We start from the raw sequence: 18,195 nt of genomic DNA, 5'->3' as shown, positions 1-18,195 counted from the left end.
TAGAACAGAAAAAGAATGAGGAATAGCAAAGTTCTGAAAGAAGAAGAATTGGGCATTGCCTCAATATTTAGGCAAAATCAAACATTTTAGTTGATGTTATGAACCCCCTATGAACCTTTGAGTCAATAGATGTGTAAAATCTGTTGGGTAAATGTAATGTGAGTCATCTTTAACAAGTGCAAATGATTGCTTAATTTCCACATTCCACAATTCATATTCTTGGTAATTGTTTCCAAAGTTCATAGGGGTATACAGGCGTAGAGTCTAACTTTACAGTTCTCAAAGTTTCTACCTTGAGTTTTTTGAAAATGTCTTGAATGATTGATGTTCCCTTAAACACACACAAAGGAATTCCAGATGGTATCGGAGCATGTCGATGACCTATATAGTCATCCAGCAATGACGAGCAGTTAGTGTTTTGTGCATTGCTTAGTTCTGCTGTTATGATATCTAGCATACAATGTGGTTATTAATGATTTTGCTTAAATAAGTAATCAAATGACTAAAACATATACGTAAGGATGATGCTTGCGGTTGTAATGTTGCAGGTATCAGGCCTGCTTGTTTTGATACTGACTTAATACTCTGATGTTTCTGCTTCCTCACCACCACCCTGTCAGTTAAATGACAATTCAGCAATTCTAATCTCACTTGATAAGAAAGCTCTATTATTGTTGCACATGCATATTCCACAAATATAAATCCTGAGTCACAATTTACAATTAATTCTGTATATGCTCTTCTGTATACATTTGAAACACATGACATTTATGTAGAATGTTCCTTACATGTTCATTCCCCCCATTTCAGGTAAAGAAGAGGAAACGAGCAGACCGATTTGGAAATAATTGATTCAATTTTATATTTGTACTTTTTTAATGATTTAATTTTGTATTTTTTTTTTTACTTGTTACTCTTGTTTTACAGTGGTAAAATACCAACCTGTGCTGTTCAGTAAGAAATAATATTTACACTATGTAAAAGTTGGAAATTAAAGATCTTATCCAATTTCCCACAAGTGTCCTAACAACCCTTGAGTAAACTTGTCCTATTGCTGTTGGGAAATAAGTCTGTGTACCCCTTCAGGTGTTAAAGGAACTCCTCCAGGGGAGGGATGGTCCTGCTGTATCTGCTCTGCTCTGGAGGGGAGAAAGGGTTGATGTTCCCTGGCAGGGATTTTAATAACTAAACAACATATAGCTAAACCTGTCAATAGGTTGGTGGTACCACTGCACCAGGTTTGTGACATGTCACTCAGTGGACATGCTGTAACAAGTGTGGAGGCACTAAGCTAATTTTCAGTTGGGAATTCATTGTTATATCAGATACGCACTTCAATAGTTTGCCAGTTTGGATTCCTGGCTAACTTCATAATGATAAATGCATCATCTTACAGTAATTTAATAGTGCTACAAAATTCATTTCAGACACTTTGGGATGATTTAGGCATAGCATTTCAAACATGAAGTATTGACTTGGCATTGATTTTTGAACAGAAATGCTAGTTGGCATTTGGGGATGTGAGCCAGGGTAAACAAAAGCATGGATTGTTGTGGTCTCTGCTTTTCCAAAGACTACTTTCATATTGTTTTCCTTACACTGTGATTTTTAATTTGGATGAACTATCCCTTTAACACGTTTGCTAAGTGGGTTTGTAAACAGTTAATAATGAATAGATCGTTTCTAGATCTGTAATAAAACGTGACTGTTATTGGACTTCTGACATTGTTCTTACTACATTTCACAATATCATTTAAATCAAACTCTAGCTAAAAGTCTCCTTAAGCATATGCTATAGCACCAGCAATACCTACTAACACCACCAATACTGTTTTTTTTCTCTTCATATTTAAACAATTTAAACAAAACACTTGAATTTTCCCTGAGACAGTCATTTGGGATGGAGGCAATTATCACTTGAAGTTGAAGCGTCCCTGAAATGGGCAGAATTGGACTCTTTCATCCTTCACACAAGTGAACAAGTGTGGTTTTTCTTGAACAACCTCCCTCTCTGAACACTGGTCTGTTATTGAGCAGGTCACAAAGGTGTTACTGATTACTGTGTTCAGCAATCAATCCTATTGAGTGCTGCCCCCAATTTACCTTCAATGAACTTTTCTTCACTTTATGGCTATTGCTGCAATCATAAACTTCCCAACCCTCTTTCTTGGGAGTTTTGTAAGATTTTAATATTTTTCCTGTTTTCCCCTCGAATGCATTTAAACAGGTATATTTTATGATTTGTAGCTGTTGTCAGTGGTTTAATGTTTTATGTGTTAAAGTATAGTGACAAATTTCGCTGTAATGTTTGTGATAATGTAAATGACTAATGATGATAAGGAGTAGTTGTGGAAGTTGGACAAAGTGTTAGTAGCTAAATAATTGCCACTTTAGCACTTTAACCAGTGCCTGTCACATGTAGCTTACCTGAGGGGATCTGATTGTCCTTTGGCAGCATGAAGTTGAGGTCTCTCCCACCCTCCCTCAAATGATCTGTACGCTACTAGTTTGACTGTTTTTCATTGAAGACGACATTGACTGAGAACAGGTCCCCTGTGGCTTTTAGTGGTCCATATAGGCCAGAAATTAGTTGTAAATATCTAGCTATGTGTGCGCATAGGTGAGAGTTTGATTTTCAGTGTGTGTGATTTTGGGCAGATGAGGGTGTGAATGTTTTGTTTGGAAACGTTTTTGTGTGAGCATGTCGTAAGGTTTATGTCATTGCTGGCGTCAATGTTCTCTTCTCTGGGGTGGGTGGTCTGTGTGCATTTGCATCAGTAAAGAGCTCCGTGTTCAGTCTCATTTGTCCCCCATTGATTCGCTAAATTAGGTTGATGAGAGGCCGTCCTATCAGGTGACATATTAATTGGGTCATGCTAGATCCCGTACGAAATCTAAACAATGGCCTCCCAACACTAAACCTTTATCTTCACGGGCCTGTTTCTCTCCTCCTCTCTCTCTTCCACCAATTAGCCTCAGAATTAATGTCAGAGTTTCCTGTTACCCTCACCCATCCCAAGAGTCAGGATGACACCCGGCAGTACCTGACCTCTTAAATGCATTTTGTGTGACCCATGACAGGTATGTTTATAAGTTAGGAGCTGGAAATGCCACAAGTAAGATGTGGCAGTGGGCTAGGGTAGGGGTAGCCAGAGAAACACAGGGAATGGTCAATCAGCCGTGAATTTTGTAAGCTAAATAAATGATTTATTGTACAAAATAAGACAGAAAACAAATAACAAAAAAAGAAAAAACAATGGAACAATTATTAATATGCACAACCATTAAACTACAATGTCGGGGTGAATTTTATCTATACAACATAATGAACAAATGAAAGCAAAAGAAAGTTGGCAAAAACAGAAGCGGAGAACCTGTCCAAAACATAAAATGTAACATTTGGGTATTTATTTACATAGAGATTTTTTCCTCTCATATTTTTATATATATGAAAACACTTTCTTACACATACCAGTATACAGACACAAACATTAAAAATGCAACTTTATCCACAGCATTAACCAGAGTTCAGCCATGGTCCTGGGCACAGCCATTTTCTTCTTCTTTTGGCAGTATACATTACCTTCAGCTGTTTGCTTCAGTCACTCTTTTCAACTCAGCTGTCAATTACTCAATCTTGACTTGAGACCAAGGTGACCCTGTGGCTTTAGTCTACTTTTTTGGGTTTACTATCCAGGTTACAAGTTTGCACAGATTAACTCATAACAAAACTTAACTGTCAAATTTATAACAGAATGCTGAAGTGAGGTAGACATACTTTGAAATTCATTGATTTGATCTTAATAAATACAGAGACACTTGACCAGTTGAATTGTTTCCAACCGCTGCCCATACCACGTTTTTTTCTTCCTTTGAAATTGTTTAGCATATATATTCCTGCAGTTACAAAAGTTACAGCACACATATCATCCTCTACTTTGGCTAACGATCCCTGGATACTTTTTCCCATTCTAATATGGGCACTTTCACTCAAAACACACAAAGGCAAAACATGTCTGTGGTTAGTCTGTCAACACAAGTCGCTCAAATTCAAAAGGACAAAAGTCTCTCAGAGTTGATGACAGATTGATTGAAGTTGACGGAGGGGCATTTCCAGTTTAAAGCGTTCTATGTTCATCGGTCCAGACACTTGTAACACACGACTTATCACCCCGGGAGGCCGAGGAGGCCTTTTGGCCGCTGGTCAGTCCAGGTTTCTGAGATGAGTGTAAGAGGAGCGTGAGAATATGGACAGGCCTCCGCTTCAGACGAAAAGGAAGTCAGGAAAGTGTGATGGTAACAAAAGAAGTGAAAGGCTCACTAGTCTATCCACATGGTGTATCGCCAGACGCTTGGACCGTTCTTTTTTCAATTGTAAAAGCTCTTAAGGTAAAATACAAACAACACGACTCCTCACGCCATGAACGTCCCATAGTGCAAAATTTATTGTTGGTAAGGTAGTGCCCAGAAAGTATTTTTTGTACCCCTTTTTATTATATACATATATTATTTATATATAATGTCAGAAGGCTCTTCCTTTATCCAACAGCATAGTGCTTTCGTTTTTAACAAAGGGATTTCTTCGCTTTGACATCCAAGAGACAAGACAGACTTTCTAATCTACACTCTGTTCAAGCACTTCCAATATTTACTGCATGTTACAGATGCAGTTGAGGTGGGGGGTGGGGGCATTGAGATATTCAATCAAAATATATGTTCTCTCTAAACTAGAAATGGCATTTCAGCTGTATTCTTGTCCGTATCAATGTTCCTTATTTTCTATATGACTCACAATCTAGCTCTTCTTCCCTTTACCTACTAGTATGAAGGCCTATGTCAATCAAGCATTTGATTTTCTTTCCAACACAAGGTTGTCTTATTTGCCACAACCATCTTAACATTCCCACCATAGCAACTTGTCAGAATAAATTTGGTCCTCTGATCATTAGGTTTGTTTGTGTAAATGGGAATGGTAAATGCACAGTGTGCAGAGTGAAAACGACAGAAGTATATAAGGCTGCGTTTACACAGGTAGCCCAAGTCTGATCTTTTTTTCACTAATCTCTCTTCTGATCAATCAGGTCCATTTTGAAAAATATCTGGGAGTGGTTAAAAGACCAATTAGTGGGAAAAATATCAGAATTTGCTTGCCTGTGTAAACACCGCCTAAGTAGGCTATAGTCATGTGGACCAGGTTAGTCAATGTACTTGTGGGGTTCCCTTTCACTGTGAATTTACTCCACACAAAATAATCTGACAATTACAGTAGTGTAAACTGGCACCCTTGCATGATTCCCATATTCTTGATTTTTAATTCTTGATTTAGTTGATATGTAATAGATATCCAAAGATGGGCTATACAAAAATCTAACAAGCCAAATCTTGAATTCTAAAATTGCGTGCCCTAGACCAACCAGAAGGTTTTATGAGTGTAGCTTTGACATGTTTGTCTTAGTTCATCTAAACATTGTGTGCAGGTTGATATTGAGGTCACCTGAGCTGTTATGAGCTTCTGCAGTAAAACAGAATGTGTATTACAACCCTTTCCTGTTCACTTTTAAAGGTCCATTGCAGGTGTTTTTATCTCAATTTCAAATATTTTCTTGGTATCAATTAAGTACCTTACTGTGATTGTTTTCAATTCAAATATTCAAAATAAACAAAAATAGCTATTTCTCAAGAAGGAATTTGAGTGGTCTGAGTGAGGAACCTAATTGGAGGAGGCTAATGGGAAGGACATGTAACCTGAAAACTGTTATTGGGCAAGTTCGTTTGGCCTGGCCCAGTGCCCCGGGTGGCTGGAGATTTCACTTAAGGACCAATGGAATGGTCTAAAATGTACAAACTTCACCTACACGGGGCACCGGGCCATGCAAAATGAACTTGCCCATTGTCAGAGAGGAGGGCAAACTCTCTGTTATTGGTTTATTAACTCATACCGCCTGGCGACATCACCAGGTGTCGCCAGGCGGCTTTTTCAAACAGCTCTTACACTAAAAGGGTATTATCATAGTTTTCACAATATTATTCCAACCTCAGTGTGGTAATAATATAAAACATAGGGAAATCACGTTTTTGACTACACTGCCCCTTTAAAGGTAGTGAAATAACTCATTTATTTTCTTATTTTTCTCAAAATAACTGTGAATGGGTTCAGAGGGCACAGAGTTTGGCTTTGGATCTCAACACTTTAAACCTTTAGAACATTATTTTCATAAAATGTTGGATTAATTTCATAAACTTTTAAGTCTAAAAGTAGACAAATAAGGGAGATTTGTTTTGTAATGACATAAAGATGCTAAAAATGAAGCATTGCACAATAGCACTGGTAATTAGTAGACAAAGTCCCCCTCTATTGGCACTGTCTATAAATGTATTGGTTGTGAAACAAATCCCATTGATAGGAGTATAATATGTGAATAAAGCATTTTTTACACAGATAAAACAGTTTGGCCCCTCACCTCAGAACTGAATTTGCTTGGAAGTAAAAGATGTGGGAAAATGATAATATACTGTAACTGCTTAGGAATGTCTCCCTCCATCAGCCTGGATCCACTATCCAGGACATTTCAACAAAGACACCATCTTTTCAAAAAACCTGATAGACATTTTCTTTCAAACTTTTTTTGGAAGAAAACCAACCACAAAACGAACAAACACCTAAAACATAGTTTGTCTTATTTACCATAAGTTTCTCAAGCTGCTCCACAGACACATCCCCTTTATAATATTCAATATATATTTCTACCACTCAGCCTCAGTCCTATCTTCATTTCATATTTCATTTTTACGTTTGACTAAAATGAATAACTAAGAGAATGGAGGTCCCATGGGATTTTTTTGTGGCGGAGTGAGAAGGGGGATAAAGTCTGGTGCCAGAGGAGCGCTTAGTCAGGGTTTTGGGTGGAAATGATGTGGAGTTAGGCGTGCACGATTATGCATGACTTCTGTTGGGTCTAAGAGCAGCCACACCTGTCCACCACCATGCCAGGGATCTTGCCATGGATGATCTGCTGCTTGTCGTTAAAGTAGAGCATGTTGATGGGCGACATCTTAGTGGGGGTACAGCAGGGCCCTGCTGAGCCTCTGGGGTTGGCGTGTTGTACCAGGTGGGTGTGTGGATACTTCTGCATGAACATGTATTCGCACTGGCCCGAACAGTAGTTGGCCTTGTAGCGCTTGGGAGCGATGATCCAGTCCCAGCCGAAAGCCTCAAAGTCCACCGTTAGCGGGTAGCGGCAGCAGCGGGATTCAGTGGAGTGCTCGTCGCAGTCCAGTCCCAGGTTACGTCGGGAACGTTTGGTCGTCTCGAGAACCTTAACCTCCAGGAACGGCTGCTGGAGTCAGGGGAGGGGGAGGGGAAAGGAGCGGGGACAGGAGGAGAAAGGAGGTGATTAAGATAGAACTCAACAGTGAGGCGAGTAATATTTCTAGGAAAAAACCTGGAGTACTGGGACGATTAACATCACTGGAGAAAAAATAAAACCGATGCATTTCTCTTATTACCTATGGTTTTAACAGGGTTGGAGAGTAACCAATTACATGTAATCAGTTACATGTAATCTGATTACCAAAAAACTGTTACTAATCAGTTACATTACCAGCAAAAAATATTGTCATCAGATTACAGATACTTTTTGAAAAACTTGGTTACTTATTGGATTACTTTTAAATTCAGAAAGGATGTTTGTGAAAAAATGCATTTACACCTTTCTGTTTTCTCAATGACATTCAATCAGCATTGAAAATAGGCCCAAATTGAAGTTTGTTCCACCATAGACCATTGTGATGATACATCAAATACATTTGATGGATATTTTTTGCGTTCTTCTAATGCCTCTTAAAGGGGAAAGAAATACAAAAGTAACAGAGTAATCCCAAAAAATCGAATCAAATTGTATTGGTCGCATTCACATATTTTGCAGACGTTATCGCGGGTGTAGTGAAATTCTTATGTTCCTAGCTCCAACGGTGTAGTAATACCTAACAATACACACAAATTCAAAAAATATGAAGAAAGGAATTAAGAAATATATAAATATTAGAACAAGCAATGTCAGAGTCCGGAATATAAATATACTGATGGTGTGGAGACATTATGGACAGTATATGAATAGAAAAGGTGTTTACAGCAGTAGTTATATAGGATGAGCCTGGACTAGAATACAGTATATACTGTACATTATGAAGTGGTTAAAACAGTATGTAAACATTATTCAAGTGACCAGTGTTCAATGACTATGTACATAGGGCAGCAATCTCTAAGGTGCAGGGTTGAGTACCGGGTGGTAGCTGACTAGTAACAGTCACTAAAGTTCAGGCAGGGTACAAGTCGGGGCCGGCTAGTTGTGACTATTTAACAGGCTGATGGCCTGGAGATAGAAGCTGTTTTTCAGCCTCTTGGTCCCAGCTTTGATGCACCTGTACTGTCTCCGACCTCTAGATGGTAGCGGGATGAACAGGCCTTGGCTCGGGTGGCTGAGGTCCTTGATGATCTTCTTGGCCTTCCTGTGACCCTGGGTGTGCTGTATATGTCCTGGAGGGCAGGCAGTGTGTCCCCGGTGATGCGCTGGGCAGACCGCACCACCCTCTGGAGAGCCCCGCTGTTGCCAGGCGGTTATACAGCATAACAGGATGCTCTCAATGGCGCATCTGTAGAAGTTCACTAGGGTCTTAGGGGCCAAGCCAAATTTTTTCAGCCTCCTGAGGTTGAAGAGGCACTGTTGCGCTGCCTTCACCACACTATCTGTGTGGATGGACCATTTCAGGTTGTCAGTGATGTGCATGCAGAGGAACTTGAAGCTTTTCACCCTCTCCACTTTGGTTCTGTCGATATGGATGGGGGCGTTCCCCCTCTGCTGTCTCCTGAAGTTCATGATCAGCTCCTTGGTTTTGTTGTCTTTGAGGGATAGGTTATTTTCCTGGCACCACTCCACCAGGGCCCTCACCTCCTACCTGTAGGCTGTCTCGTCATTATTGGTAATCAGGCATACCACTGTTGTGTCATCTGCAGACTTGTTTATTGAGTTGGAGATGTGAGTGGCCACGCAGTCATGGGTGAACAGGGAGTACAGGAGGGCACTGAGCACGCACCCTTGTGGGGCCCCCATGTTGGGGATCAGCGTAGCAGAGATGTTGTTGCTTACCCTCACCTGAGGTCGGCCCGTCCAGAAGTCCAGGACTCAGTTGCACAGTGCGGGGTTCAGACCCAGGGCCCCGAGCTTAGTGATGATTTTGAAGGGCAATGTGGTGTTGAAGTTTGAGCTGTAGTCGATGAACAGCATTCTTAAATACATATTCCTCTTGTCCAGATGGGATAGGGCAGTGTGCAGTGCGATGGCGATTTTCATCCATGAATCTGTTGGGGCGGTATGTAAATTGTAGTGGCTGGCGGGTAAGGTGAAGGTGATATGATGGGGGCAGGTAGATAAATCCCTGAGCCAACTAGGTGAAAAATCTGTCTATGTGCCCTTGAGCAAAGCACTTAACCCTAATTGCTCCAGTAAGTCGCTCTGGATAAAAGCGTCTGCTAAATGACAAAACATTTTATGTAACTAGCCTCTCAAAGCACTTCATGATGACAGAAGTGAGGGCTATGAGGAGATAGTAATTTAGTTCAGTTACAGTCGTCATTGTAAATAAGAATTTGTTCTTAACTGACTTTCCTAGTTAAATAAAGTCTAAATAAAAACTAAAAACAGTGCCTTCAGAAAGTATTCAGACTCGTTGACTTTTACATCATTTTGTTGCATTACAACCTTATTCTAAAATGTATTAAATAGTTTTTGTTCCCACAACATCCCATAATGACAAAGCAAAAACAGTTTTTAGAAATGTATTACAAATAAAAAATGGAAATATCACATTTACATAAGTATTCAGACCATTTACTCAGTAATATGTTGAAGCACATTTGGCAGCAATTACAGCATTGATTCTTCTTGGGTATGACGTTACAAGCTTGGCACACCTGTATTTGGGGAGTTTCTCCCATTCTTCTCTGCAAATCTTCTCCAGCTCTGTCAGTGTCATGCCTGCCTCCCCCTCCCTGGCACTCGAAGGTGCCAGGCTCCCCATCATTACACACACCTGCCTTCACCTCGTCACGAGCATCAGCGATTATTGGACTCACCTGGACTCAATCACCTGTTTATTACCTCCCCTATATTTGTAATTTCCCCATCTCCGGCGTCCCACCTAGGCGTGCCTGACGGGCCGGCCGAGGCACGGGCGCTGGACAAACCGGCTGGGCGTAAACTCCCGACGAACCGGCAGAGGCATGGGAGTCTGGCGAGCCGGCTGAGGCATAGGAGCCCGACGATCCGGCTGGGATGTGAAAGCCTGTCGATCCCGCTGAGGCGTGGGAGCCCGATGATCCGGCGGAGGCGTAGCAGCCTGACAAGCTGGCTGGGAGTAAAAAACGCGATCCGGCTGAGGCCCGACGTGGGATGGGCGCCTTCTGAGCAACCGGGGCAAGAACCTCTCGAGCCAGCTAGGGCGTGACAGCCAGAAGAGCTGGCTTAGGCACCCCCGGTTCCATCAATAGCGGCCCCCGGACCCGACGTCACCACCAACCGGAATGCCAGCTCTCCCCGATGCTTCGTATGATGGGTGCTGCATTCTAACGACCGACGCTGGAGTCGAGAAGCTCAATTTCGAGTCTCACTGCAAAGGGGCTGAATGCTTATGTACATAAGGTATTTCTGTTTTTTATTTGTAATAAATTTGCAAACATTTCTAAAACCCCTTTTTCACTTTGTCATTATGTGGTATTGTGTGAAGATTGCGGAGGATTTTTGTATTAATTTAATCCATTTTAGAATAAGGCTGTAATGTAACAAAATGTGGAAAAAGTCAAGGGGTCTGAATACTTTCCGAAGGCTCTGTACCTTTGCTTTTTGGGGTACAGGAACAATGGTGGACATCTTGAACCAAGTGGGGACAACAGACTGGGATAGGGAGAGATTAAATATGTCCGTAAACATTTCACCCAGCTGGTCTGCACATGCTCTGAAGACGCGGGATGTCATCATAAATGTCTTACTCACGTCGGCCACAGAGAACATAATCTGATTACGTTACTGAGTTTGGGTAATCCAAAAGTTAGGCTACTGAGTATGATTTTGGACATGTAACTAGTAAATGTAACGGATTACATTTAAAAAGTGCCCTACCCAACCCTGGGTTTTAAAGACACATAATACTGAGGGGAGGATGTCAGTCGTTTCAGTTGATGCAAAGCTGACCTCTGTTAACATAAATTGAATGGCCAACATTCTATTCACTTAGCTTGATCTATGATCTCTGGAGTCATCCACAGGTTACCATAACCTTGACCCTTGGGCATGCGAGAGCAGCAAATATTTTACTCCAGCATGTTTATTTTACAAAGCCCTCATCTCTCCACAGAAATCCCAATTTAGACTTGAGTAGTTTTTTGTGATGCTTTCCACAGAATAAACAAACTGAGTCCAGAAGGGTCAACCCACATCAGCTTGCGCTTTAGGGCTTTTGTTGCTATGGGGGAAAGCAAAAAAATATAGGTTCAGAGGGGAGTTTGCCTCTTTCTTTACTTTTTGTGTTTTGTTTTATTTTTGTACACAGGCCTCTTCTCCTTAAGAAAAACAGAGCTTGCTGCTGTGCAAGGATTCATTGGCTGAGAGTCAACCCCTGGGCCATGCTGTGAAGAGCTGAACCAAATTAAATTACTAGTGGGTTACCATTTCGTGATGCTTAATGGGGAAGAAACTTGACTTACTGTATGTAGTAATTTGGGTTTGAGATTGGCTAGCTGAACCAAATCTCGCTTAGGGCACCCAAAAGGCTAGAGCCGGCCCTGCCAATGGCTCTCAAGTAATCTTTCCTTGATTCTTCTTCTTCCTATCTCGCTGCCTATTTCTCAACCTTATTGGAGGAGAAGGTCCAAGGTCCCTCCCTTTAGACTTTCTTTTCCAATGCATTTTGAGAAAGAGGCATGAAGAGAGGATGCCAGGGATCGAGGAGAGATTCATTTACATTGGGTGTTTCTCATTTGGGAAAAAGACAATCCTCTCCCCCGAGACCCGGAAACCAATAAGTAGTCGAGAAGTGTCAATTCATTAGTAGGCAAACGGAAGAGTGTCCTCCCCTCCTCGATAACCACCCTTCATCGATGATACTCATGTGTATCCTACCATGGAAGAGTTTTGAAATCTGCCACACCTCCTTGATAAAGGTTTAACATCAGCCCTTGTTTTGTCAGAGGAGAAAAACATGCACGTTTAAAAACAATATGCTGCGTATTGTTTTATCTATAAAACGTCTTGCACAACTGAATTTGTTTTTAACACTTTACACATTTATCTGGGGATCCACCCCGTAAACGTAATTAGTCTAATGACGCGCGAGTGGAGAAGGACCGTCTCAATTCAAGCAAGCACATTGACATTCACGTTCACTCTCCTCGCCGACCCTCCTCGATTAACTGTGACCTTGTTCAAAAGGTGGCTAGAGAGGACGCAGGAGGTGAGCACATCTAATTTAGAAAAGGCCAAAGTGTCATTGTGTCAGTGGGTAAGGCTGCGACAGGTCTGAGGGTCCTTACCAGCCCTTCCTCCCCCGGTCTTAGCGAGGTCACTGCTAGGTCGTTGCCGCTCTCATCGAAGGCGTTGATGTCGATCCCCCAGTTGGTGTGCGGCTGCTTGAACCAGTTCTGCAGCACGTTTTTGAAGTCGATGCTCTGCCAGTGGCCCACGCGGGAGTTGAGCTCGATCTTCAGCGAGCGGATCCGGATGTGGCGGCTGCCCTGCTCCGTGACGGGCTTCAGCCTGAGGATCTGCAGGTAGATGGTGGAGGTCTGCTGTAGCGGCCGTAGGTACACCCACAGCTGAGCCTTCAGAACCTTGGTGAACATGAGCTTGGGGCTGAACTTGAAGAAGCAGCAGCTAGGCTTGCCATCCACTTGCACCAAGGGCTCCGCTGTGGGACAGAGAGGGTTTCCACATGAATACAGGTTTAATATCTGTAAATACAAGTAACTGCGAAAATAAGGGGAACACTTGAGTAAATGAGGGATACAGTTTATTGAAAGCAGGTGCTTCCACACAGGTTTGGTTCCTGAGTTAATTAAGCAATTTACATTCCACCATGCTTAGTTAAATAAAGGTTAAATAAAAAAATAAATAGGGTAATGTATAAAAATGCTGGGCAGGCCATTATTTTGGCTATCATGGCTACAATCCCATAGGATGGCAATGCCCCCATCCACAGGGCACGAGTGGTCACTGAATGGTTTGATGAGCATGGAAACTATGTAAACCATATACCATGGCCTTCTCTGTCACCAGATCTCAACCCAATTGAACACTTATGAGAGATTATGGAGCATCACCCGAGACAGTGTTTTCCACCACCATCAAAAAAACACCAAATGATGGAATTTCTTGTGGAAGAATGGTGTCACATCCCTCCCATAGAGTTTCAGACACTACGGCATCTATGAAGCCGCTCTGGCTTGTGGTGGCCCAACTCCCTATTAATAAGACACTTTATGTTGGTGTTTCCTTTATTTTGGCAGTTACCTGCACATAGATATGCAGTTGAAGTCAAAAGTTTACATACACTTAGGCTGGAGTCATTAAAACTCATTTTTCAACCACTCCACAAATTTCTTGTTAACAAACTATAGTTTTGGCAAGTTGGTTAGGACATGTACTTTGTGCATGACACAGGTCATTTTTTCAACAATTGTTTACAGACAGATTATTTCACTTAGAATTCACTGTATCACAATTCCAGTGGGTCAGAAGTTTACATACACCAAGTTGACTGTGCCTTTAAACAGCTTGGACAATTCCAGGAAATGATGTCATGGCTTTAGAAGCTTCTGATAGGCTAATTGACATAATTTGAGTAAATTGGAGGTGTACCTGTGGATGTATTTCAAGGCCTACCTTCAAACTCAGTGCCTCTTTGCTTGACACCATGGGAAAATCAAAAGAAATCAGCCAAGACCTCAGAAAAAAATGTGTAGACCTCCACAAGTCTGGTTCATCCTTGGGAGCAATTTCCAAACGCCTAAAGATACCACGTTCATCTGTACAAATAATAGTATGCAAGTATAAACACCATGGGACCACGCAGCCTTCATACCGCTCAGGAAGGAGACGCATTCTGTCTCCTAGAGATGAACGGACTTTGGTGCGAAAAGTACAAATCAATCCCAGAACAACAGCAAAGGACCTTGTGATGATGCTGGAGGAAACAGGTACAAAAGTATCTATATCCACAGTAAAACAAGTCTTATATCGACATAACCTGAAAGGCCGCTCAGCAAGGAAGAAGCCACTGCTCCAAAACAGCCATAAAAAAAAGCCAGACTACAGTTTGCAACTGTACATGGAGACAAAGATCGTACTTTTTGGAGAAATGTCCTCTGGTCTGATGAAACAAAAATAGAACTGTTTGGCCATAATGACCATTGTTATGTTTAGAGGAAAAAGGAGGAGGCTTACAAGCGGAAGAACACCAGCCCAACCGTGAAGCACGGGGGTGGCAGCATCATGTTGTGGGGGTGCTTTGCTGCAGGAGGGACTGGTGTACTTCACAAAATAGATGGCATCATGAGGGGGGAAATTATGTGCATATATTGAAACAACATCTCAAGACATCAGTCAGGAAGTTAAAGCTTGGTCGCAAATGGGTCTTCCAAATGGACAATGACCCCAAGCATACTTCCAAAGTTGTGGAAAAATGGCTTAAGGACAACAAAGCCAAGGTATTGGAGTGGCCATCAGAACGCCCTGACCTCAATCCTATAGACAATTTGTGGGCAGAACTGAAAAAGCGTGTGTGAGCAAGGAGACCTACAAACTTGACTCAGTTATACCAGCTCTATCAGGAGGATTGGCCAAAATTCACCCAACTTATTGTGGGAAGCTTGTGGAAGGCTACCCGAAACATTTGACCCAAGTTAAACAATTTAAAAGCAATGCTATCAAATACTAATTGAGTGTATGTTAACTTCTGACCCACTGGGAATGTGATGAAAGAAATAGAAGTGGAAATGAATCATTCTCTCTACTATTATTCTGACATTTCACATTCTTAAAATAAAGTGATCGTAACTGACCTAAAACAGGGAATTTTTACTATGAATACATGTCAGGAATTGTGAAAAACTGAGTTTAAATGTATTTGGCTAAAGTGTATATACATTTCCGACTTCAACTGTACATACAAGTTCACAAACAAGGTGTCAGCATATAAATGAAGATCAATGACACTGGACTGGAGCATGGCTTTACAAATATCAGTTAAGCGTTGTATGTTGTCAATATCTTCTTTCATACTTTAAGATGGTTAAAAAGGTATTGTCTTTGAAAAAAAGACTTCATAATGAAGATTTCAGATATCATGGTGGAGCACTGGAGCTATTATAATATTGCTTTATACTGGTCCAATCCTTTCAGTTCTACACCGTGCCTGGGGGGGGAAGGGGTTTGGGTCGATTTGGAATTGAGCAACTGACTTATGTCACCCAATGCAAGCTTGCCGCTCTCCAAATCCAAGAGCAGCCATTGGTTTTCACCACTAAATAACTGACACAGCATGGAGATCCCGCCTAATGTGGGGATCAGGGGTCAAAACCAATCTCCACACAGCTGCCACCAAAATCACAGGCAGGAGGAGGGATGGGGAGTTAGATGGGTGTCTGAAGAGCCAGGAAAACAGCTAAGCAAGACTAGTCATCAAATGGTTAATAGATCCCTTGAGCAAGCTCATGATCGAACTGTCAGTTAAACCATCAAAATGATTTGCCGTTTTGGATCCACTTCTAGTCTAGATCCAGTTAACTAACATTAGTGGAGATTTGAATGGGCTCTGTAGAGCTAAACCGTATGTTATAGTCATTTGGGGAGAGTACATATTCTCTGTAACACCCAAATTAAAAGTTATGGTTACTGTTGCAGTCTCTGAAGTAAAAAAAAAAAAATGCTGTCAAGATTTATTACCAGATAATCTAAATGACACCATACCAGGTAAAGTATTTTAAATAGAAGCACGCTGTTTTTAAAGGAAGCATGCTTATTTTAAAAATGCATGTATTTGGTTGATGCATTTATTACAATGCATTGAGGGGCCCCTTGCTAAATCCAGTACCAACATTTTATGGAAGAAATTATATACATACAATGCACCAAATATTATCAATGAGTTACATTCAACATTGACAGCAACCTAGTTTGGTCTTGAAGCAGACAGCCGAGAGTGTTAATGATCTAGAAACACAGCTGAATAAAGGCTCCCTCTCATTGTTCTCTGCTGAGAAGTGTGTTGCTGCCTCATTTTAACATAAAGTGCAGGGACCTGTCAATCATTTCTAAATCTGAGGTTGCTCAGGCAACCTGCCAAGGCTTCCTGGGTCAAAAGGTCACTTTGGCACCTCGGCCTAGTTAAGAAATGGGGTCAGGGGTCAAAACCGTCAGCATTTTACATCCTCTGGGTGCTGGGGAGTTGCAGTCCTTATAGCCAAATTGAGTTTGAAGGTCAAGGTCGAACCTATGGCGATGGTAATATGTTTTTCTTCACAACAGTCCTTTCACCTATTCACACAGAGAGACCATTTTATATTTCAAAGGTATACAACTTATTCATCCACAATTCTTGTTGTGTTTTGGGCGGGGTTTAAGCAGCCAATGGTGAATTGTTTACCAGACTTCGACTGACTAGAAGAGAACACAGAACAATACCTTTTTTTTTTTACACTGAACAAATGTTGTAATTGATTTAGCAGGCATGCATAGAGGAATATGAATTCAATGAGGTAAAGACAGAATCATATCCATTAGAAGAGTTCAGAGGAACATTGAATAAGTGCCAAGCGAGAGACAGACGTGGTCCTTCAGCCTGTATTACAAGGGCCAGTCATTAGTGAGTGTAAATTATACAGTGTCTCACGGTGGACAAACAATATGTCAATGTTCCTTTTGGTGGGTTGCTTGGGTCGCAGCAATTAACGTGTTGTGTTGTTGTTGTGTTTGCTCATCATCACCAAACCGGGAATGAATGATTCTGCAGTTTTCTCCGGGTTTACTTGAGATTACTATTTGTTGTTGTTTTTCTGATGCATAGTGAATGGTGAAACTTTACCAATACCTTTCCACACTGTACCTTTATCCAAATGAACAACTAACCAACAGCTGAAAGAAAAGACTCCCTTGAAACAACCGGTTTGAGTTGCTTTGGCAATTCACTTTCTTCTATATGTCTTCTGCAATAAGCTGAGACCTAAAGTAGAGTTTTCTACGTAATCTGAGATGCAGGTTTTTCTTGGTCATGCTACATTTAGTGCCATATAATAGTAAGTTATTAAACACACATGCACAACATATGAGCTACATCATGCTAAACAATGAGAGCATTGATTGGTAAAATCAATTTGTGCCTTTATTGAGCTTGAATGGGAAAAAATGTAGGGAAACTCAGTGAAATGTGCATACCTGCAGCCTAATTATGTCATATACCTTGGCAGAACTTTCCACCCATATTAAATGAGGGAGGCTTGTAAAGATCACTCAAAACCAATGAGATTTTAAGCCCCGGCTTGAAATAGCTTGATCCCTTTTGCCAGGAAATATTACTGATGAATAGAGTTAAGTATTTTTCTGCCAGTGGGGTCTAGTAACATTTATGTGTCTTCATTTCCTGTACCCATTTCTTTATAACGGAAAATCCCTCCCCAATCCCCCAGTCTACTTACCTCTTCATCCAAACCTGGTGCACAAGCTCAGGTTTTGCATACAGCACCACCTTACCTGTGCAATGACAACCCCTCTCTCATCAGAGTCCCTGCTGCCTACCTCCTCTCAGAAACATAGCTGCTGGAAGATGTTTGGGAGTAGGGCTGCTGCGATTTGTCGCACTACAGACGGCTGTATCAGTCTGCTAATACAGGACTAGTAAAGGCCCAATGCAATGACAAGCCCTCTACTTTTGTGAATTTATCATTTTATTTTTATATTCAGATTTTTCAGGAGGTGCTGCAGCACCCTCAGCACCCCCATTTCCCGCGGCTATGCTCAGAAACACAATTCAACTGTTGACTGAGATATCAACCTTCACCTACGTCTGGCTTTTCTTACAAAGACAACAAAGAAGGACTCATACATGTGAGCAGTGTTTAAAATCAAATAGTATTTGTCACATGCTTCGTAA

At 41.4% G+C, this 18,195-nt stretch overlaps 2 protein-coding genes across 4 annotated transcripts in view; one reads left to right on the top strand and one right to left on the bottom strand.

Moving 5' to 3' along the window:
• Positions 1-1,711, top strand: part of LOC139370993 (SAP domain-containing ribonucleoprotein-like) — a 64,698-nt gene extending 62,987 nt beyond the window's left edge. For both annotated transcript variants that reach the window (XM_071110952.1, XM_071110951.1), the window contains exon 11: positions 811-1,711. In XM_071110952.1, the coding sequence (XP_070967053.1) occupies positions 811-852 (42 nt within the window). In that variant the 3' untranslated portion in view covers positions 853-1,711. The remainder of the gene's footprint in view (positions 1-810) is intronic.
• Positions 1,712-4,423: 2,712 nt separating this feature from the next.
• LOC139370992 (growth/differentiation factor 11-like) overlaps positions 4,424-18,195 on the bottom strand; it is a 50,783-nt gene continuing 37,011 nt past the window's right edge. The window contains exons 2-3 of one of the 2 annotated variants that reach the window (XM_071110948.1): positions 12,584-12,957; positions 4,424-7,337 (exon numbers count right to left, since the gene is read on the bottom strand). In XM_071110948.1, the coding sequence (XP_070967049.1) occupies positions 6,957-7,337; positions 12,584-12,957 (755 nt within the window). In that variant the 3' untranslated portion in view covers positions 4,424-6,956. The remainder of the gene's footprint in view (positions 7,338-12,583; positions 12,958-18,195) is intronic. The other variant, XM_071110949.1, reaches the window with a different exon arrangement.

The sequence above is a fragment of the Oncorhynchus clarkii genome, chromosome 17 (assembly GCF_045791955.1).
Source record: "Oncorhynchus clarkii lewisi isolate Uvic-CL-2024 chromosome 17, UVic_Ocla_1.0, whole genome shotgun sequence".
NCBI lineage: Eukaryota > Metazoa > Chordata > Actinopteri > Salmoniformes > Salmonidae > Oncorhynchus > Oncorhynchus clarkii.
This window is presented reverse-complemented; position numbering and strand designations above follow the sequence as displayed.